This window comes from Malaclemys terrapin, chromosome 10 (genome assembly GCF_027887155.1).
Source record: "Malaclemys terrapin pileata isolate rMalTer1 chromosome 10, rMalTer1.hap1, whole genome shotgun sequence".
NCBI classification, from domain to species: Eukaryota; Metazoa; Chordata; order Testudines; family Emydidae; genus Malaclemys; species Malaclemys terrapin.
This window is the reverse complement of record NC_071514.1, coordinates 38,882,138-38,904,724: the sequence shown is the minus strand read 5'-3', so window position 1 is coordinate 38,904,724 and position 22,587 is coordinate 38,882,138. Positions and strand designations below refer to the sequence as shown.

The 22,587-nt window shown below is 46.0% G+C and overlaps 1 protein-coding gene across 2 annotated transcripts; it reads left to right on the top strand.

The window, feature by feature from the left end:
* Positions 1 to 251: 251 nt before the first annotated feature.
* On the top strand, positions 252 to 21,758 carry SCAMP5 (secretory carrier membrane protein 5). Of its 2 annotated transcripts, XM_054041717.1 has the most exons (8): positions 252 to 354; positions 3,359 to 3,449; positions 6,433 to 6,499; positions 6,943 to 7,071; positions 10,912 to 11,068; positions 13,955 to 14,056; positions 14,747 to 14,864; positions 16,820 to 21,758. In XM_054041717.1, the coding sequence occupies exons 3-8, from the start codon at positions 6,493 to 6,495 to the stop codon at positions 17,012 to 17,014; spliced, it is 708 nt and encodes a 235-aa protein (XP_053897692.1). In that variant the 5' UTR covers positions 252 to 354; positions 3,359 to 3,449; positions 6,433 to 6,492; the 3' UTR covers positions 17,015 to 21,758. The 2 variants fall into 2 exon arrangements, with proteins under 2 accessions (XP_053897692.1, XP_053897691.1); XM_054041716.1 differs by lacking the exon at positions 3,359 to 3,449.
* Positions 21,759 to 22,587: the final 829 nt, after the last annotated feature.

The following is a 22,587-nucleotide window of genomic DNA, read 5'->3' as shown; positions in this document are numbered from 1 at the left end:
ACCCCTCGTGTCCCTAGCGCCGGGGGGCCCCTCCCGCCTCAGAGATTAGAGCCTGGTCCCCCGTGTCCCCTCCCCGCCGCGCTGGGCCCCGCCGGAACCGGCCCGGGCTGTGGCGAGCGGACCCCGCGCCGCCAGCGGGCCCAACACTTTGGACAGCGTCCGCTAGGCTGCTTCGGCTCTCGCGAGAGTTGCGGGCGCCGCCCAGGGGGACAGCGAGGGGGCGGAGCCAGGCGCGAGCCCGCGGTCGCTGCGGCAGGAGGCGGGGGCTGTGGGGCGCGGAGCCGGAGCTGCCTGCCCGGGACGGGGAAGGGCTGCGGGGCCTGACGCTCTGCACTGCACGGGCGCTGCAGGGAGGTGAGTCCCGCGGGCCCTGTCAGCCTCGCAGTGACGGCAGCCGCGCCCGGCGAGCATTGCGGGGCTGGCCGGGCTGGGGGCTGCCCCTGTCCCGCTGCCAGTGTGCGCGTGCCAAGGGCCCTGCACCCCCCCCGTGTGCGCGCCTGTGCCAAGGCGCCTTGTGCCCCCCCCCCGCCCGTGGGTGCGCGGCCGTGCCCAGAAGGGGCCTTTCGCCCTCGTCCGTGGGTGCGCGCCTGTGCCAAGGCGTCTTGGCCCCCTCCCGCCCGTAGGTGCGCTCCTGTGCCCAGAAGGGGCCTTGCGCCCCCCCCACCCGTGGGTGCACGCCCGTGCCCAGAAGGGGCCTTGCACCCTCCCACCCCTACGTATGTACGTGCCTTGAGGAGGCCTTACACTCCCCAACCCGTGGGTGTGCACGTGCCAAAGGGCCTTTGCACCCCCCCCTTCCTGAGTGTGCATGTGTGCTCAGAGGGGGCCTTGCCCCGCCAATTCGTGTGTGCGCTCGTGCCTAGAAGGGGCTTTGCACCCCCATAGCTCATGTGCATTCAGGCATTCAGAAGGGGCCGTGCAGCCCCCAGTTCGTGCGGGCGCATGCCTGCCAATATGCCGCCCTTGTTCCACTCCCCCTCCCCCCCCCCCCCGTGTATGTATACACCAGCACGCATGTGAACGGGCCGTCCATCTCCCCTGTGTGCGCGCACATTCAACAGGGTCTCCCCCACCTTGTGTGTGTGTGCATGCAAAGGGGACCCCAACACTTCTCTTGTGCATGTGTGCAAATGGTCTTTTCACTAACCTTTTGTTCATTTGCACATTTGTGCAAATGAACAAAAATACCCTTGCAGGTGTGCGTATGCAAACGAGCCTTCTGTCCCCCTCTGTGGGTGTGTTTGCGTTTGCAAAGGAGCCTTCCACCAGCTAATATCTCTCTCACTGAGTGTGCAGGGATTTTTTTTTGGAAGGCCTGATTGCCTTCTGCAAGGTGACATAATCAGTGGAATACACAACTGGCTTGTTTATTAACATGCAGTGAGTAACTGTCATGTGTATTGCAATGAAAGATGGGCCCAAGCAGAGAAAACCTACTTCCCTGATATTGTGGGGTGTTTTGAAATTGGAACTTGGATTTGAATTTTGTCCAGGGCCCCCATCTTTATAATGTGCTGAACCAAAATCCTAGATTTGAATGCCTTAGCATGCTGGGGCATTGGCTAACCAGATACAAGTCTTGTGTCTTGATCCCAGCTCCAATTACAATGCAAGAGAAAATTCCTTCCTAAAGTGGTAGGCGGGTGAATTAATGCTGCCCAGTTGAAATACACTGGGGCCTTGTGCCTACTGCGTGTGGGAGGTGGGTTAATAACCCAGTGACTTTCACCACAGACCTCCCTATTACAGGAGAGAGAGGAGTTGAGTATTCCAGTGAAATCCCCACCACAGTCCCCATCTGAAGATGAGTGGCAGGGTTGTGGGAGAAGATATTGTATCTGCTTATTTTTATGGTCCTTTTTCTCACTTGTATGTTTTTCTCTATCAAGGGGAAAGTGTGAATTAGTGTAAACCCTATTACCACCCAGTGTGTCACATTTTAGGGAGCTGGAGGTGTTAGTCATTTCAGATAAACGTTAAGGATAGATTCAGAGAGTGCTTTTCCATGTATAGCATTGGCTATACAGAAAAACCGGGCCCCGATGTTGGAAATGTGGAGCCCGCATGCAGCTGATTTGCAGGCAGTAGTGGAAATTTCACTGCATAAAGAGAGAAAATATCCATTACTTTTTTTATGAAGGCCAAATGGTGGTCCAATTAAAGTCAATGGCAAAATATCCATTGTCTCCAGTAGGGCTAGGATTTGGTCCAAAATATGTGTCGTGTATTTATTTTACTTTTCATCACTCGTAGTTAACCTATTGGACCTTGTCTGTGCAAATGATTTTCTTACTGGAGGGCTAGATAGGCCCCGTTGGTAAAAGTGACCCTCTCTGGTCTGCACTTGCACTTCTACCACAAGTAATAACAGAGGAACTGGAATATTCAGCAAGCTGACTGTCTGAGCATGAACTTAATAGCTGTACTAGATGTGCAGGTGAGGGGGACAGTAGGCTGGGTTCGGACGGTTGTTTTGGGTGACTTTGTTTATGTGAAAGTGACTTTGCGTCAGTTTAAGCCCCATACGTGGGTTTGATCACTAAAGGGGCTTTACAGATTTATATGCTAGGGTTTTTGTAAATGTGTTTGCTAATTTTCTGAGCATCCGTGATTGGGCACTTAACTTGAGCACCCTTGGGGCACAATCTTGGAGCTGATTCTTTGGAATTGCTGAGCAGCGCCAACTCCCATTGTCTGCAAGTGGAGCTATGCGTGCTCAACTATTTTAAAAATCAGGCCCAGTGTGTCTCCTGTTTGGGCACATGCTGTTAGAGGCCTCAGCTGCTCATCTTGGCAGAAATGCCAAGGCAGTGTGTGTTATCCCCAATGCCAGACCTTATTCTGCATCCTCCTGGGTGCCAAAAGCACCAGCTATCAGGACCTCACTTTCCTCTGGCACATTCTGTGATGCTCTTCTCTGTTTTCTATGCAAAAATCTCATCATCACTCTCATAACCGCATTGGTCATTGGGGCACCATCATTGATGAGCAATCAACCAGTTGTCTCCATCCCTGATGATTGTGTGTCAGTGCTTGAGTCTCCGTGAAGTCCATTCCTGTCCACTTTTTTATGTTGTCAATCCATTTCTTCTTCTGTCTACCTCTTTTTCTCTTCTTGTAGATGCAAAAATCGACAGCAGCATGGTAAAAATTGAAAACATGGAGATGGTATCCAATTGAGCTTCTTATCCAAATAATACGGGAGCTGCGGTAGTGACTTGTTTATTTCCATACTTAATTCAATGAAACCAGCAACGAAGCTGCCTTGCTGCAAAATTTAGGTCCAGCTTGCCATTGGTACAGGGACTTAATAATAAGGTGCTATTTGTACATCTCTATTTATGATTTTTTTTTATAGTATCTAAGCACTATCACTTTAAAGCTCACCAAGGAGATACACTGGGAGAGCTTCAGACAGAGACCTACAAGATGAACATATGCCCCTCATGGTTAGTAAAATCAAACAGGTACTAGGTCTGTTATTGAGAATAATGCCTCCCTGTGAGAGGGAATGGTGTCAGTTTAACTCGAGTGGTAGTTAGGCCTCTGCTACAATTAAGAATCTCGCTAGTGCAGCTTTGGTATAACCAGGAGTCCCTTAGATTTCCTTGATCCCTCTAAATCTTGCTTTTGGTTTGGGTAGTGTGATATTGACACTACTGTAGCCTAGTTGGTGAGCAAACTCTGCCTAGTGATGGACAAAGGGTAGGTGTTTATCTTGCTTCTTTTAGATCTGTCAGCAGCCTTTGGGACCATCATTTGAGGTTTGGTTTAGCCTGAAAGCCAGGATTGGGTGGCTGGTACTGCTCTTGAGTGCTTCCGGTTTTCCTCTCTGGAAGGATCCCAGAAGGTATTTTGAAGCAATGGCTTACCTGTCATGTGGGCTCGTGTGCAGGCTTAAGTGGGGTTCTATTCAAGAGTATGTACGCACCCATTTCTTCTCGGTGTACATATGAGGATGTTGTGGGAGCTAGACCATTTGAGCTGTGATGCAGTTAGTTCAGAGCTCTACAGCTTCAGGAGTCACATGCTCCATGTGGCTACTGACCTATTTGGCAACCTTGGTGCATATATTAAACTGGAGTTCTGACAAATGTTCTTCCTTCTGGGTGCAATTCATGGTGCTGATACTGATTTCTAATACCCTATGTGAGCCCCTAGCCCTATCAATCTAAAAATCCCTGGAGCTTAATTTCCTGTGAGACTCTCTCCTTCCCTATGCACAGCAGTAGTAGCTGAGGTCACTATGGGTCCTTGAGCAGTCAGCCCATATCTTTAAATGCCTGGGACCATGGCTTTCTAAGTGGATGGCCCTTGACTCTAGAATTCTCATTCCTTCTCCTCCTTCCCTACCTACTCCTCCAGTTGATCTAACCAAACCCAAGTCTGCTGACCTTCAGGGCCTAGTGTAAGGCATTTGAGATTATTTATTCATTTATTTTGCAGTGTATTGGTTTTTTAACTCTGCATGTGCATAGAACTGATCTGTACTTGGTGCACTTTATAAATTAAAAACGTTCACAAGCACTTTAATTTCTGAATGCAAGTAAGTTGTAGATCAGGGGTCTCAAACACGCGGGCTGCATGTGGCCCGTGGAGTTATTTCCTGTGGCCCACCATAGGCGCCGACTCCACCGGCAGCCAAGCTCTCCTCACCCCCCACCCCACCCCCTGAGCGCACTGCGTCCCTGCTCGTCCGCCTAACTCCCAGTGCTTCCCAATGCCAAACAACTGTTTGGTGGCGCTTAGGACTTTCCAGAAGGGAGGTGGGAGGAGCGGGGACATCGACACAGTGCAGTGTAGCCACAGCGGTAAGTGGATCTAACTACATCGACTTCAGTTACATTATTCATGTGACTGAAGTTGCATAAGTTAGATCGATTTACCGCACAGTGGAAACCAGGCCTAAGCCTCTCCCTGCCCCACATTGCTGAATCTTCTTTTACTGTTCTGGCTGCAGCCAGCACTTTAGTTCGAATACGTGTTTTAGGCCTTTGTAGCCAGTGGGCTACTCTAATGGCTTTCCCAGGGGTGGACAATAGATCTGGGTATATGTATAAATACTGTAGAGATGCGTATCTAATATATATAAAAGCTCCTTCATTTTCAGTTTAACCCATTTTTTATCCCTAATAAATCCTGGGTTTTACAAAAAGTATTATGATTTTTTCTGATTTTTCATCCTACTTTTGTATCATTCAAATATATAAAAAATAACTTGTTTTATTAGGAAAACATGAGATATATGTATTACGATAATGCATTAGTCTGTGTGTGTATGCAAAGCTGCCTGTTAAAGCAAGGCTATGTATTAGTCTAGAAGATAAACACAATAAACAAACAGGTATGCACACAAGCTCTGAATGCGTGCACATCTGAACATACTGATGAATCTCACGCCCACCATGTACACATTTCAGGCTGTTAGCAGATAATGGTTTAAAGATCTGACACACTAAAATGGGAAAAAAACCTAAAATCTGTATTAGAATACGTTTCAGATCACAAAGAAATATTCAAAAGTTTAAAAAAAAAACAAAAACCGGAGAAAAGGATGCAGTTGAGTATGTGCACTGCAAATGGTGAGGCCCAGTTATTAAATGTAAATATTTATAGGCTAATAGTTCTAAGTCTGCAACAGTTAACTGTTTATTCAAGTGAAAAGTTTTATTTGGGGATTAGCGATATATTGTTTTCTTAAACTAAGAGGTGGCATTGTGTTTTGAGTTCTGTTTTAGTTCTGCAGCAAACCACATTGAATTCTGTTAATCAAAGTATTGATCTACCGAATACTTCCCCCCCCAGTTCTTCCATCGACCAAAATAAACCCCAATATTTACCCAGAAAAATTAATATTTTTTGCACCGATTTCTGCCTGTTTTAATAATAAACACCGATAAATTCCCAGGAAAAATAAAATAAAATAAAAACTGAAAACGAAGGGATATATATAGCATAAACAATGGGAAATTCAACCATGCCTTATTATAGCATTGTCCTTGGGAGCCAGTTATTTCTGTAAAGGGGTGATTTGCCATACCAGGGGTGATTTTCATGCTGATTGAAGGTAGCTGGGTTCTTTCTGTCTGAGGATCATCCCATGGAATGTTGCAGTGAAGCCAGCTGTTTTTTTTTTTTTTTTTTTTTTTGGTTGGGTTTTTTTGGGGGGGTGGGAGAGGAGGAGGCAGGAAAGAATTCAATTTACTCCCTTAATTTGGGAAGGATATACATTGGAGAAATGCCAAGAGACTACCTGGATTTCCCCAGGCTTGAATCAGTGGGATGGTGGGGAGGGATTATGGTGTTAGGACATTTGCACTTCCGGTAACAGAGTAAATCCTGGGAAGTGGTTGAATGTAGAGGAAACATTATTTCCTGTTGTTCTCGGTGTCTGTTTCCTTAGTGTCATTACTGTCTCTTGATTTCTTCCAGTTTTGGCAGAGGTGCAAGCTGTTCTCTAACTTAGCTGCGGAGTAGAGACGGACAGACACCATGGCAGGTAAGGAAAAATCTCTGCTGGATCTTGTAGAACTGGATTTTCTATTAAAGGACTCAGTGCTTTAATGAAGGTAACATATTGGCCTTTGCAACCAAGTTTACCTTCAGTGGGGTCATGTGTGTCACAACGGGTATAATTTGGCAGGCACACTCTTTATTCCTGGTGATTGTGTGTGGAAAGAAAGAGCCCAGCTGGACTGTCGGAGCCCAAGCTGAGTTGCAAGGCTGGCAATGAGGGGAAATCATCTTTTTTTACTTATAAACTGAACAAATCTGAGCTGGAAATCAGTGAGACACAAACATGTAACCCCACTAGGCTACTTTCAAAGTCACTGCTCAGGTTAGATCAGTGCTTTAACCAATCAGCAACATCAGATCAGTTTGGAGGAACAGAGACTTGCGTTGGGCTCTGTTCAGTGATACATATTTTATCTCTTGTCACAGAAAAGGTGAACAATTTTCCTCCACTCCCAAGATTCATCCCCTTGAAGCCATGTTTCTACCAGGATTTTGATGATGACATTCCACCACAGCATCGAACCTTGGCCAAGCGCCTTTACTACCTCTGGATGTGTGAGTCATCCCTGGGGCAGGCAGCCTGTGTCTGCAGGAGAGGAAGGGATCAAATGGGTCGAGAGAGAAATGCTCATGCCTGCTTCTCTGAATGCTTGTCTCTAGAAGTGTTAGTGTAAAGAACAAAGTGGCACTAAGGGAAACATCATCCTGCCCCCGAGTCTAGGGACTTTTTGTCTCTTGCATATTTCTGAAGAGGTTTAAACTAGTGATGGGATCTGGATCCTGACATTCAGCTCCAAATCTCAGCTTCTCCATATTTGGGGAGTGGGGTTCTGGGTTGGGCCATTATAAAGAGGCCCCAGTCACAGAGTTTAGGTTCCAATTGGGATCTGATTTTCTGGAAGGCTTGAGCTCATCTCTAGCTTTAACTCTGCTGGAGCCAGCCCTAGAACTCGTCTCAGGGTGTCCTCTCCCACCCTCTAGGTGATCACGTGCACTTCACAAACTAGAGACCACTCATGAACTCTGCTCCCTCACAGAGCCTGCCCTAAGGTGGAACAGATCAGCCAATGAGTTTCTCTTTGCTGAAGGATTTACTGCTCTGATTTTCTTCCTGTCAGGCTCCCTCAGCCAGAGGGCTCGTCACTTGGGAAATGTAGGCCCCACCAGCACACTTCCAAGTATTTAATTGCAGCGATATCTGTGCTTGGGCTCTCCCTTCCCTGCCAAAAAACCCATGCAAGGTTTCTGCAAATCCTGCCAGGGTCCTCCTGAATCAGGAATCTGAGCCAGATTGAGGTGGAAGACGTGGAGCTGTCCTCCAGCCCTGTGTTTTTAGGTCACTACTCCCTCGTTTCCCAGTTTGCAAATTCCACATCCAGCCCAAAGCCGCATGGCTGCCTCTGAAGCTGAAATGCCACTTTAAATTACTGAGTACAGGGCCTCTGATGTAGTGAGCGGTCGCTTTCGCCCAGCCAAAAAGTGTAATCTCTGCAGTACCCTGCTCCCCAGGGTGCAGGCGCTTGAGGCTTTCCTCAGAGCCAAACCTCACCTGCCCCTTCTGCAGCTGCTGAGTGATGTGCTCTCCCGCAAGCTGTGGTCCCTTGGGTAGTTCCTAATACCACTGATGCAACTAGCTGGCTGCTGGAATTGATTTCCCTTGCATAGGGACCATCTACTAGTTTGACCTGTGGGCAAGTAAAGCAGACAGAGTGGCAGGCTTCCCTGTGAGGGGAAGAGGATAGGTTTTACACCCCCTTTGGGCTGCTCTTCCTTCAGGTGTATTTTTCCCCCTTCTGAAGCCTGGTGTGGAGCTTGCCATCTCTTTGCTCCGGGTATCCTGACCCCAAGGGCATTCAGTGTAGCAAGAGTGCACAGTTCATGTAACTTTACTAAACAGAGTGCAGCTAAGTGAGTAAATTTCCCCAGGATATACACTTGCTTAGGAAATCCAGCCAGTGCTGAGAGTCAGTGTCACAACTGCCCGAGCAAATTGGGGTATGTGGGGAAAGTTTAATCAGAAATCCACTTCTGAGAAATCACCACTGCATTTGGCATGATTTGGCCCCTTTACTGGCTAGCCCGGAGGCGAAGCCAAGGATTGAATGGCCCTTGGAAACTAAACTTGTTCCCAGAGGAGATCCCTCCAGTTTGAGGTTACAGCACTCCCGGTGGAGAAGCTTGCATGGCTACTCCACCTGACCTGTGCCTAAATCGAGGACTTCTGTGTAGCAGTGACAGTCCTAGTGACTGAAGTCACTACCCTTTTTTAAAATGAGATGGAAGATTGTTCCACCAGTGTCCAGGGCCGTCCCGACCCATACGCAAAGTACGCAGCTGCGTAGGGCACCAGAAAATTAGGGGCATCAAATTTCCTGGTGTCCTGTGCCGCTGTGTGCTGCTCCAACCCTTGCCCCACCTCTTCCCCATGGCCCCTGCCTCTTCCCACCCTTCTCTGCTCCACCCTCACTCCCCTGAGGACTGAAGCGGGGTCGGGCCTGCACTCACTGGCGGAGGGAAGTGCAACAACCCAGCCCCAGCTGCGCTGCCAGTGACTGCTGGGAGGTGGTTCCCCCTGTCCCCCCAAACCAGCCCCACCCACCCCCCACGGGGGGGGGGGGGGGGGGCTGCGTAGGGCCCTAGAATAGCTAGGGACGGCTTTCTGGTGAGTTTGCTGCTATGTAAACCAGGACAGTGCAGATGTTTTTTTTTAGGTAGAAGTTCTGAGATGGGGTAGGATGGAAGCAGGGAGAGGAGGAGCTGTTAATGAACATTTCCATCCTCCTCCTTGGCAGCGGGGGGAGGGGGGGAGGCTGCTGGGTGAATGGATGGCACATACAGGGTCTGTGAGAGCAGGTGCCGGGCACCCTCTGCCTTTAAGATGACCTCTGTTCCTTATCAGGACATTGAACATTGAAAGCAAAATGGAGTGTTGCATTGAAGCAACCTTCCCTGGGGGGTGGTGTGTGCTCTAAGTGCAGGTTAGAAGGAGCTGAATCAGCACCAAAGGGACTGGGTGTTTATGCTTTTAACTCATGCATCTGTCTCCTCCAATGGACTTCCCACCCTGCTGACTTGCCCAGTTTTCAGCGTTGGTTCTGTGTGCTGCTAGGAGTCTGGAGCTGCGCTAGCTTTCCCCTTCCTCATTCAGGGAGGCTGTTGTGGTGACACTGACAAATTATTCTGTTAAATGTATTTTGTTGGGTGCCAGGAGGGAGGTGTACAATCACTTTGACGCCCCATCCCTGATTTGGCTGCACTCATTACACTTGTATTTAATAGGCCCCTTTTTGTTCTTGAGCCTTGAAAAGCAAAAGCACAAACACCACATCTCTGTTGAACTTGCTGAGATTGTTTCTATTAACTTGCTGTCCAAGGAGACCCTTTAGGTAAGCCTGTCCCCTGGGGAGAAGACATGTCAGAAAGGAGTCCAAAATGTCCCCTGAGGGGGAAAAAGCGGGGGTGGGGGGGAGGTCAGGTCTCAAACAGTGATGGGACATCCTTGAGTGCTGCATGATGTAGTGCACATGTGGATGCCCTGCCCGTCAGATCGCTGGGTTGGCTGAACATTTGAATCTCGTACAGCGAAGCATCCCAGCTGGCTGCTCCATTACATTGCTTGGTGGACATTAATTCTGATTGGAACAAAGATTCATCCTGAAGTTCTGAGGCACAGAAGTGCAGATGACAGATTCTCCTCTGCATTGTCTAGTCTCTGGTAGGCTTCCCTTCATTGTAGTAGGCCTGTATCACTTAGTCTCCTAGTATCTTATTGGAGAAATATTTTTCCTGTTGAACTGATCTGGACATGCCATAGACCAGTCAGGAACTTGTGACTTCAGTTTTCAGAATCGGTCAGTTGGTGTCCAATGGCTCAAGCAGATTTGTCATGGGAAAGGCAGCTTGGCTACTTGGTCCAACTTGCCTGGGAGCGCACTCCCTTTAGTGAAGCCATTGCTGGTGGCAAGTGAGGAGCTTCCTTTAGTTTTCTCATTTCCATCCTTTGGTGGCAAGAGAGAAATTAATTGTGTTTCAGTTACTCTCACTCGTAGATGATTGTACCTTTCCGCCGCCCCCAAACTCTCACCTCCTGTAATGGGTGACATATGCAGGGGAGCCACAATTGGGCCATGATTCATTGATGCCAGCCTGCTCCGGCTAGCTTGGAACCATTGCCCCAGGGAGCCTGGTGGGCATGGAAAGACTAATTGTGAAAATTATAGAGGGGAGAAGGATGATAAAAACTGAAGACAAAACCCCACCCTTGGATTAAACCTGCCTGAACATTTCTGAACCCCATGGACGTAGCCACCTGAAGGGTCCCTTCGGTCACAGCTTACTTTCTTGCCGTGTGCTACTTTGCTCCCTCTGTGTGTCTGTGTGTATATATGTTTGCAGTGAACAGCATCACCTTGGCAGTGAATCTGATTGGCTGCCTCGCATGGCTGATTGGAGGCGGTGGAGCTGTTAATTTTGGACTGGCAATTCTCTGGCTCCTTCTCTTTACACCCTGCTCCTATGTCTGCTGGTTTAGACCTATTTACAAAGCCTTCAAGTAAGTGGTCAGAGCTGGGCACAGCTTCTCACTGTCTTTCCCCTTTCTTCTCATGACTAACCAATGCTTAGACTGGCTCACCTCTATTTGGGAATCCCTCCCTTCCCTTCCTACCTTTAACTTTACTTTCCTACCTTGAAATCTTGGATGTTCAGGATTAAGATCTCAGCTCCCCATAAAAACTAATATATCAAATATATATTTTCCCTCTGAGTGAGGTTCTTGACAGTGAGTCATGGGAGATTGGGAAGTGTATGTGAACAGAAAACTTTGAATGCTGTGATCTATCACATGGTAACTTGGACCAGAGTCCACAGGTACAGTGCATAATGAATGGATACATTCCAGCTGTTCCTGTCCAAGTTGACAGACTCTGTGCTTTTGCTGCAGAATGTGGAGGCTCCTGAAGAGAGATGCCTTGGGGATCAGAGAAACTCTGACAGCCCTTCTCTGATACTAGAACTGGAAATGGGAAAATAGGTCAATATTTAGATGAGTTGCAAGTGCTTCTTCCTAACATCACAGCCCCCTCGTTCCAGCTAAGAACTACAGGGTACCAGCAATTTTACAGCACGCTTCTCTGACTCTAGAATCCTCTACATTGAGTCAATAACCAAAGTGTTCTACAGTCCCGAGAGATAGAGGAGGGAGAGCAGCTAAACAGCTCCTCCTCTGGCTCTGATTTAGCAATGTACTTAAGCGTCCGCGTAATTTTAAGCATATGATTTGTCTCAGTGAAGTCAACAGAATGTAGGAACGTGCTTGTGTATCTTGCTGAATCAGGGCCTTTAATTCTAAGGTTCATGCTTTGACTTTCAAGTCTCATTGGGCCATGACGCAAAAGCATGAGGGAAGAGGTATTAGAAGTTGAGGTTCTTACAAATTCCTTTTTCCTGACACTAGAAGCTCAGATTCATTCTCAGGAAACCTGAAGACAGATCCTCAGCTGGTGTAAAGCTGCAAAGGTCCATTGAAGTCAATGGAACGATGGCAGTTTACATTAGTTGTTGGGCATCCAACTATCCCATTACCTCAAGAAATGTGGCTCTGTGGACCTCTCTTTGTTCTAGACAACACACTAGCTCCAGAAACTCAGTTCTCTGCAGCCCCAGCTTGCGGGGGAGATCTGATTTTTATTTTGGGAGGTGAATATTTTCTTTCTACTAGAGACTCCTTTTACAAACCTTTTGGGGGTGGATAGCATGTATTTGTGTTGGTTATGTGTGCAAATTAGAGCAATCCACGCATCACCAAATGTAAAGTACACCATTCTACCAGTCCCCTGCCGTTTGCTGAATGCTTCATTAGTTCCCTACTTGAGAGCAGGGTGGACTGATTTAAATCAAGGCGATTTTAAATCACCAAGTGGAATGCCTTGAGTTAAATAATTGATTTTAATCAACTTTTCCATTTGCACTTCAGTCATTTTCTGAAGAGAGGTGCATTCTCATTGGTTGGTATAACCATTAAAGCATGTTCACTTACAACTAAATAGAGCCTTTACATTAGTTTCGGTACGTCTTTTTTGCTACCTAGAAGGGTATGCTATAACTATATACGTGTATTTAAGCAGTTATATAGCTTAATATTTTCAGATTTATTCATTGTATATTTTAGTATCTTAGAAACTGGTGAACAGTATATTGTATATTTGCCAGATAATTTACTTTTTGCTTATGATTTGTGTCAAGCTGCATTGTGATGGTAACTGGAATTGAATGTAACACTCGGAACAGAATATAAAATTAATTTTTATTAAACAAAACAAACCCTTAATACAGTACATGACCTTTGTGCCATATTTATAAAGCTTGACCTCAGAAGCTATATGTTTTCCCCCAGATTCTTTCTTAAGACAGAAAAACAACCTTTAGCTCAGTTTTTGATACAGGTTTATGGATTTAGCTTAGTTGTTTTTTATTTAAATGTTTTAAGAGCTTATAATAATTTTAGGCCTTAACCGATTTCTTTAAACAGGTTTATTTTTAATTTAAATAACAAAATAAAAACATTAAATTAAAAGAATTGATTTTTTTGTCCACCCTGCTTGCGAGGAGGAAGGATGGTCCAGTGGATAGGGCACTGCACATGGACTCAGGAGAGCTGGGTTCAATTCCCCAGTCAGACACAGATTGGTGTGACTTTGTCCATTTCCTAGCTGCAAATTGGGAATAATACTTCACTGCTTCACAGGGGTGTTGAGGATAAAATCTGCTAACTATGAGGTGCTCTAATAATATGGTAATTAGGACTATGTAAGTAGCTAAATAGGGTACGTCTATACAGGGATAAAAGACCTGCAGCAGGCCCAGGTCAACTGATTCAGGCTCATTGAGCTCAGGCTGTGGGGTTAAAAATCGCTGTGTGGATGTTAGGGCTCCAGCTGGAGCCCCAGCTCTGGGACCGTCCACCCCTTGCAGGGTCCCAGAGCTCTGGCTCCAGCCTGAACCCAAATGCCTACACAGCAGATTTTTCAGCCCAGGAGCCCCACAAGTCCGAGTCAGGCCAGTCACAGATTTTTTTTATCCCGTTGTAGACGTAGCCATAGAGCCTTGGAGAAACTCTGCTCTCTGACACCTGTTTGCCCAGCTTGAGCCCCTCATTTTCATTTCTCCTTCCTTATGCTGTGATGTCACTATCCTGACTATTCTTTGAGGGCAGCTCTTGTTCACACTGGACCATCCGTTCCCATTCTCATCCACCGCATCATGGCAAAAAAAATCTCTGCTGGAATGAAAGGGATTGTTTAGCTGAGCTGGTGGCAGAGATATTGGGTGTTCAGGGTGACGAGAGCTTTCTTGCTGCCATTCGGAGTGCAGCTTGAGTACCGATTGAGACACGGGTAGCAGTGGGGAGGAGGAGGATGATAAATTGTTTCTCTTGTAGGACAGACAGTTCTTTCAGCTTCATGGCTTTCTTCTTCACCTTCATGGCCCAGCTGGTGATCAGCATTATCCAGGCGGTGGGGATCCCTGGCTGGGGAGTCTGGTAAGGAATTTGTCACGTTCAACCTTTCTTCTCTTCAGGTGCTAGGCACAGCTGACTCCTGTTAGGATGGAGGAAGAAAAAAATTCCAGAGTCCCCTGGCTCATCAAGTGGACATCAAGTGGGTGGAAGTGGGAGTATGGAAGGAGTGCATTAGTGGAGTGGGAGGAGAAGGGTGAAGAAGGATGTGATGTGGTGGAGAAAGGAGGTAGAATATAAGAACGACCATACTGGATCAGACCAAAGGTCCATCTAGCCCAGTATCCTGTCTTCTGACAGTGGACAATGCCAGGTGCCCCAGAGGGAATGAACAGAACAGGTAACATCCAGTGATCTGTTTCTTGTCGCCCATTCCCAGCTTCTGACAAACAGAGGCTAGGGACACCATCCCTGCCCATCCTGGCTAATAGCCATTGATGGACCTATCCTCCATGAACTTATCTAGTTCTTTTAGGAGGCATTGGGGAGGCCCTTAGGGTGCTTGTTGGTTTCAGGAATGGCTTAGCATTATCTTTTGTCAGCCAGGGAAAGGGTCATCCAAGATACTGAAGGGTTTGGGAGAAGAATCATTTTAGAGTGAGGTTTGCCACTTGCAGCATACAAAGCCAATGGGGAAAAAAAACATAGCTACTGGATATGCATGGCTGCAACAATGCCGTTGTTTAACCAGAACCCTTTTTCATCTCCCTGCAGTGGCTGGATTGCAGCAATATCCTTCTTTGGGACCAACGTGGGTGCAGCTGTGGTGATGCTTATCCCCACCATCATGTTTACAGTCGTGGCAGTCTTCTCCTTCATTGCCCTCAGTATGGTATGAGTGCTGGATTAGAGACCAGAAATTGTGACATTTTCTGGGTGGTCTTCTGGGGAGGAGATCCAAGCTGGGATGTTCATTGCTTCATGGTGTTTCTAGGGAGAGCTCCACTGGGCACTTTCCATCCTTTGTTCTGTTAGGAGCAACCCTTTGTTCACAATTTCTGGTGCCACTGTTGCATTTAGGGCTGAAACAACTGTTTTTGTCAAACTTAGAACCTCTCCAAATCTAGTGCTGTCAGATCTAGGACAGGACTTGACCCTTGATGTTTGAGTTCCCTTAGGCTCTGGCAAGATGCAGGTTGTGGGCTGCTGAATTTAAAAAAAAACAGAGAAGTACTCTTATTGCTCAGCTCATCCTAGAAGCTGAGCAAGAATGACTTAAATAAGAATGTTGATTGCTTGGGCTCCCTTGAGAAATTCTTGGGTACGGTAAGAAATGTTTAGAATTTTTAAAAAGTTTAGCAAGAATCTAAAATAAATCAAACTCAGGTCTTCACTAAAGCCCCAAACTTTCCGTTTCTCCTGTTCCTGGTCTTCGTTCTCACTTACAGAGGCCTGCTGCCCTGTGATTGGTTCCTTGATGGTGATCTTTATGGTTTAGAGCTAGGAATGAGCTCTTTAAAGCCTTCACTTTATTTTTTTCCTGTCTTTGATGTGTGGGTTGCTCAGGCTTAATTACAACTTCTCTAATCCCACAAAGCACAGACATGCATTCTCTGAGGTTAGCAAATTGGGTGGGGGCTCTTGAGGTTAGAAAATGAGGTAGGTGTTTGTGAAAGGTGTCTACAGGGCTGGTGCTACCATTAAGGCAAACTAGGCAGTTGCCTAGGGCACCAAGATTTGGGGGCGCCAAAAAGCAGTGCCCCCAATTTTTGTTTACAGCGTTCCTGGGCTGGGCTGCCGGCGGCGCGCTGACATGTGTGGCTCAGACTCCCTCTCCCAACGCAGCGGCTGCTCCACTTCTCCCGCCTCCCAGGCTTGTGGCGCCAATCATCTGTTTGGCGCCACAAGCCTGGGAGGGGAGGAGAATTAGAGCGGGGGCGGTATGTTCAGGGAGGAGGCGGAGCAGAGGTGAGCTGGGGTGGGGAGCTGCTGCACGGCTCCCGGGGGGGGGGGTGCCTCAGGGCAGAGGGGGGGCGGGGAGCTGCCGCAGGGCTTGGGGGCGGGGGCGCAAGGTGGAAGGTTAGCCTAGGGCGCGAAACTTCCTTGCACCGGCTCTGGGTGTCTGATGAAATGCAACTTTCCGTCTATCCTGTTTCCTGCCTTAGGAATATGGATATAGAGGGGACTGAATCAGGGCTTTGGAGCTGTGCTCCGGCTCTGCTCCAGCTCCAGGCAAAATCCTGCAGCTCCACTGCTCTGGAGCTGCTCCGCGCTCCAGCTCCGCTCCAAAGCCCTGGACTGAATGACTCTGGGGAAGACTTGTAATAGGGTAGGTTGTCTGTACTAATCTATAGTGACCAATCAATGATTGATTGGTGGCATATGTGCGTTTTGTTGATGGTTCACTGGAAACAGTAGTGAGACAGTTGCCCACATCATGAACTACCATCCCAACAGGTCAATTTGCTTCTCTTGTTGACAGTCTAGGTAGAGCACAAAAACTAAATGGAGATGGAGGATGAACTGCTTTCACGCATCAGAGCGGGTCCCATTAGGTCAGGGTTGAGCCTCTTTGGTCAGAATTGTTGCACTGCCACGGTTGTTGCATGGAGCATCCCAGTCTCCAGGGCTGTCATTCCAACATCTGTCGGTTTCGGTCCTGATCCTGAGGGGTTGAGCACCTGTAACTGCCCATGAAGTCAATGGGAGCTGCAAGTGCTCAGCACCTCTCGGGATCGGACACTTTGTCTTAGGTTCTGTCAGGCTAGCCAGATAATTAAAAAAATAGCTGGGGGCTCGCCTCTGTGAATCAGTGATCTCTTTTCTCTCTACCTCTGCCCCACACAGGTGCATAAATTTTACCGGGGCAGTGGAGGGAGTTTCAGCAAAGCGCAAGAAGAGTGGACCACGGGAGCTTGGAAGAACCCGCATGTACAACAGGCAGCGCACAATGCGGCAGTCGGTGCTGCACAAGGGGCCACGATGCAGCATGAAACACCATATTCTGCCACCCCTAACTACACCTATTCCAATGAGATGTGAGCAGAAGACTCTGTCCTGAGGGGTGGGGGAGAGGGAGAATACTGCTGAGCCAAGTCTGTGTAAGCATTTCAACAAGGGAAGTGTAAGATACTTGATTTTTCCCTCTACTCTAGAACAGGGTATTTTTTGTTTGTTTTTTTTTCTGATTCTCTTTTCTCATTTTGAAGAAGCTGTGAGTTGACCTGCAGGACACTTGTGCTGTGCAGTAGTAACTGTGTGCTTGTGTTCCCCCGTGAAGTAGTATACGGTGGTGATTTTTAAATTACTGTGGTGATAGGTGTATGTTTATAACATCAGCAAAAAAAAAAAAACAAAAAACCCAACAAGCTCACTAAAATGTCAAGAGCAAAACTGAAGATCCCTGACAACTTGGGAGTTCCAGTGGCTAATACTTCCAGTTGCTAATGTGTGGTTAGTAGTGGCAGCCTCTAGTGAGGACTGGTACCAGTTTATCCAATCCCAGGAATTCTCCTTTTTCTTGTAGCAGGTTACTAGCTGATTTAGCACTTAAATTCTCTGAAGCCAGTCCATATCCTCCCTCCTAGGTTCAGAGAAAACAGGTTCTCCTAACACATGGTGTTGTAATAATTTATTCTTTGATGTATTGTGAGGAAGACAGTATTGGTGTGTAACTGTACAGCAAGGGCCCCAAGGCAATGTTGGGAATTTGCCCTGTTGAATTGTAGCAGACCTTCCCATTAGTGTGAAACTTTGGTACATTCCAGAAGCTCCGGACTGATTCCATGCTCTGAGCCATATATTTTTAAGGTGTTCCGGTGGGGAAAAGTGATTGTAAAATTGGCGTGGTGTTTTTCAACAGATCTACTCTTCGGCATAGTAAGGGCCAAATCTTGTTACTAGACACGTTGCTTCAATGGTATTGCTTATGTTGTAAATAGTGTGAACAGAATTTGGCCCTACAAATTATCTGCTGCTGGTTTTAGGCTCCTTTGAAAACCAGAGCCTAAGGGAATGAAGTGCCCAACTTCCCTTGAAATTCAGTGGGATCAGGCTTGCTTGCAAATCCCAACCTTAATGTTCAAGAAGTGTTTACTCCTGTTGGCCCTGAAAACCCCATACAGCTAGGGGAGAGCGAGTTGGATTCAGACGTCATGCACTTTGTCAGTGCAGTGGCCAACTAAATTTGCACTGCACATTTGCTGATACAAAATGCAGAAGAAAACAACAACTTCAATTTCAGATCCTGGTTGGAATTTACGGCCCTGGCGGTTAAAAGAAAATGAATGGTTCTGGGAAGGAATAGGGGTGAAATATGCTTATTTTTAGAGAGAGACATTTTAGACTTTGAATGCACTTTAAGTAGGGAGGCCAGATTTTCTCCAAACCATAATCAGAAATTAGTTCAAATTTAATCTAATCTGGCCCCTTTGATCAAGTATCTCCTTTTTTCCCTGATCAATGCTCCCCAAAGTCTTAAACATGTAGCAGGCAAATGGTGGTCCTGTAATTTAGTAACCCAACATTCCACAGCTTATTAGTTTTCTAGTTACCCTGCTTTTCAGGCCATCAAAACCCCATCTCTTAGCTGCCTAATAATGTCTGTATATGAAATATATATGCAAGAATTATGCCAATATGAATGATTTTTTTCCAGCAAAGCCAACCAAGAATAAAGAAGTTTCCTTTTTAAGGATGAAACTTAAATAATTCTGCAGAAGCCAGTTGTCTTTTGACAAGGCTGTGAAATAAAGGTATGATAAAAATGTATATATCTTGTGGAGGAAAGGAAGCCTTCACTGAGCCTATTATATACTTAATCAGATTTAAAATATTGTGCAATTAATTATAGCTAGTCTAAAATGTATTCTACCAAACCTTGTGGTCTGTTAGTCCCCTGGTTGAGAATGTACAAATTAACAGTGATTATTTCGCCTTCTGTATTTATTGTAAGAAAGACAAGCTATTAAAACAAGCAGTAACACAAACATACAGCTTTAGCCAACTCTCCTCTCTATTACATCCCCAAAATCTATGAATGTGACTGATTCTCAGTAAAATGACACTGAATGCATCAGCATGGCTGCCACCGACGACAGAAACTGTGCAGAATACAGTACCTTGATTTAATTATTTGTACTTAACCTGTGACTGCTAGCCGAGTGATGCCAAGAGTTTAGATACTGCTCTAACTCTGGAGTAATGCCAATGAAATCAAAGGATTTACAGCAGATTCTCACCAGTATGAGATAATAATCTGCTCTGGCCCAATGATGGTATGTGCATTGGTAGAGTCAGCATTTCCAATGGCAAATGGGATGCCAATGTAGCTTTTTGGCTGGCAGGTAGGGTGAGGGGGGGTGTTGCTTCAAAACAGCAACAGCTCATTGGCCATAAAGTATTCACACAGTTAAATTCCACATAAATCTGCAACCCCCATCTTCTATCTTTTTGTCTGGAGTTTCCTCACTCTGTCTTGAGTTTTATGTTCTACATGTGTCCAGCCAATTCCGAAAGGCAGGGCCATGAAGATATGATTATGTCACAGTGATCATCACTGGCACAGAACTGTGAATTTTGCCATTTATATGGACCTAGCTGCCTCGGATTAATGGTTCATTAGCTTTGATCTAGACCTGTTTCAAAGAGCACTATATCAAAGCAAACAGCAGCAGGGTCCACAAAGTTGCTATGACCATAGTGTGAAATGATCTGTTTTTACTGTGATTGTGTTGTGAATTGCACATAATTTTACTGTGACAAAATCTTAAGCCATAGTGATGCATCATAGGCCCAACTTCCATTCTGAGAGGCACAGGCATTTTGTTATCTTGCAAACAGTGGCATTTAGATTCCTTGACCACACAATTGGGAGTGTTTCATGCCTATTAAAAATATGAATATTGTTAAGGAAATCACACAATGTTCTTTCCAACTGTATCTACTAAATGAAAAACAAAACATTAGAATGTTTGCACTGTCCATTTGTCTATGCCTCATGAGTGCGTTGTGTCCAACCTTATTGTGCACTAATTTATGTATGCTAAGATTTTAACTCTAGTATAAAGCCCCTAGTACTTAATATAGGTCTTTCCAGAGACCTATCATTGCTCTAAAGACTGTATTATATAGAAAATATTTCACTCTTTTGCTCTCCAACACTCGTCCCTCAGCTAATCTCCACCATCTGCTCATTGGCTACCTGTAGTAAACCTCTCGCCTCTTGTGTAGATCTAATAAAAACTGGTCAATCCTGCATGGATTAGACTGCAGTGTAGATTGGTGCTTTGAAAGCTTACTGATGCCTGGTGCTCTGCTCTTATCTTCTCACAGCTCTATTCCTTTCCCCTTTCTCTTATTTTCCCCGCTCCCAGCAGCAAATTTCTTGCTGGCCTCAAAGTCATATTAAAACACAACAATAAATGGAATCCTTGTTAGAATAAATAGAATAATTTTCTGAGGACTTGAAAACCTACTTCAGCAAACTGCACAAGTTCTTTAAATGGTGAGGTGTGCTCATTAATATTTCTGGTCCTCTTCATGCTCGTGCCCTGGAAACAACTTTCAGAAGCCAACACTCTTAAGTGCACAGATATGCACTGTGGCACTATAAAAAAAAATATTTCACTGAATTGAGACACTCACAAGCTAACTTATTATAGCTATTTCCTCACTTTGCTAAAATGGAGTTTTTTTCCTAATTCTGGCTGGAAAGAATTTGCTAAATTAGTTTGGAGTTTCAGCTGGTCAGAGTGAAGGACCTGCTGCTGTACTGAAGCAGATATTCTAAGATTAACGACACTAAAGCACCATGGTTATGCCATCCCCATTTACGGAACTGACTCAGGCCCACCTTTGTAACACAAAGATAAAATAATAAACCTCACAGCCTGGGAGTAAAGTGCCAGGCATAGAATGAGAAAAGGGACATGAGGCTCCATAATGGCATGACAAATCTCTTCAAATCCTAAGAGAAAGCCCTTTGGGCTCTGGATAAGAATCTGGCTCAGTGTTCGAACTAGAGATGGGCTGAGAAGGGTCGGTGCTTGGTTCTGAGTCAGGTGAAGGTTGAAGACTGAAATCCAGCAATCTCCTCTCAGGAGAATTCCATCATCTTTGGATTACACCAAGCCAAACAAGATCCTGGAGAATAAAAGGTCCCTTTGCTCTTTGGATTCAACCCTGATCCAGAATTAGAGGGGTGGGTATAGATCTGTGGATTCAAATCCAACCTAGCATCTCCCCAAACTCCTGGATGTATGATTCCAGCTCAGTCCTGTCTCTAGTTGGAACATTGCACACCACACGTAACTTTTAATTTGTTGGTGGAGGCAAAGGGTGGTTGTGAGCGTAGCCTACTCTGTGACATAAGTAGTCCTAATGTGAAGTGGTCTGGGATCAAATAATGTGCTTTCTGAGAAGGAAAGAGAAGGTTCTGTGGGAAATTTGCACTGAATCATGGTGCGTTCCACTTCTGTAAAAAAACAGTAGAGAATGCTCCGCCGTGACAGGTTCTAGTCGGAGCTCAGCTGGACAGTAGAGAAGGGAAGAACCTCTGTGATCAGTGTGTGTTTCAGCATAGTTCAGGGTAGTGATGGTGCCATATCCTTTCAATGTATCAGAGGATTTTTTTAAAACGTAAAACAAATTGGATGGATGGTTTTATTAAATATTTGGACCATTTGTGACTATTCAGAAAGCTGCTGTTTCCTTGAGTCATTCCGTGTCTGTCCCTGATAAATCAGTGTCATTCTGGAGAATAACAATAAAAAATTCTCTAAAGCAAGGTGTGAAAATGTCGTTCATTGCTCTTTATAAGTGAGTTTTGTGTGGGTAAAAGGTGCGGCTTGACATTCCTTAAGACTGAAGTCTCCTCTTTATCCAGAGGACCGTTACAGCACAGGAAGGCAGCAGTGCAAGCTTTCCTACACTTTAATTTGGAGAGGCCAACCCGATGATGTTCACTGTCTGTTAATAGCAGTCCAACAGCCTGCCAGATATGGGGTTGACATGTAAAGGGGGTACCTATACATTAGGAGCTGGAAGGAGACCACAAAGACCTTTCGCAATGACAAAAATGATCCATCTGCAGGTGATGACATTTGGTTACTGCCAGTGTCATTCCAGTTGAGACCAGTGACCCAGCACTCAAAGGCTCTATATCACATCACCACTGCCTCATGAACATTTTGCTTTTAAATTTGCAATGGAGATGCATAAAGTTGTGGAGTGTCAAGAGCTAAAGGGAGATTAAATCTCATGCTTAAAGCAATCTAACTGTTGGAGCTCGCCTGCTCCACATATGCCTACTAACAAATGGATATAAACTGGCTATCAACAAGTTTAGGCTTGAAACTAGATGAAGGTTTCTAACCATCAAAGGAGTGAAGTTCTGGAACAGCCTCCCAAGAGGAGCAGTGGGGGCAAAAAACCTAACTGGCTTCAAGACTGAACTGGATAGTTTATGGAACAGATGAGACTGCCTACAATGGTATGTAGCTGATCTGCTATGGCTAGCAGCAAATATGTCCAATGGCTGGGGATGGAACACTAGATGGGGATGGCTCTGAGTTACTACATAGAATTCTTTCCCAGGGGTCTGGCTGCTGGGTCTT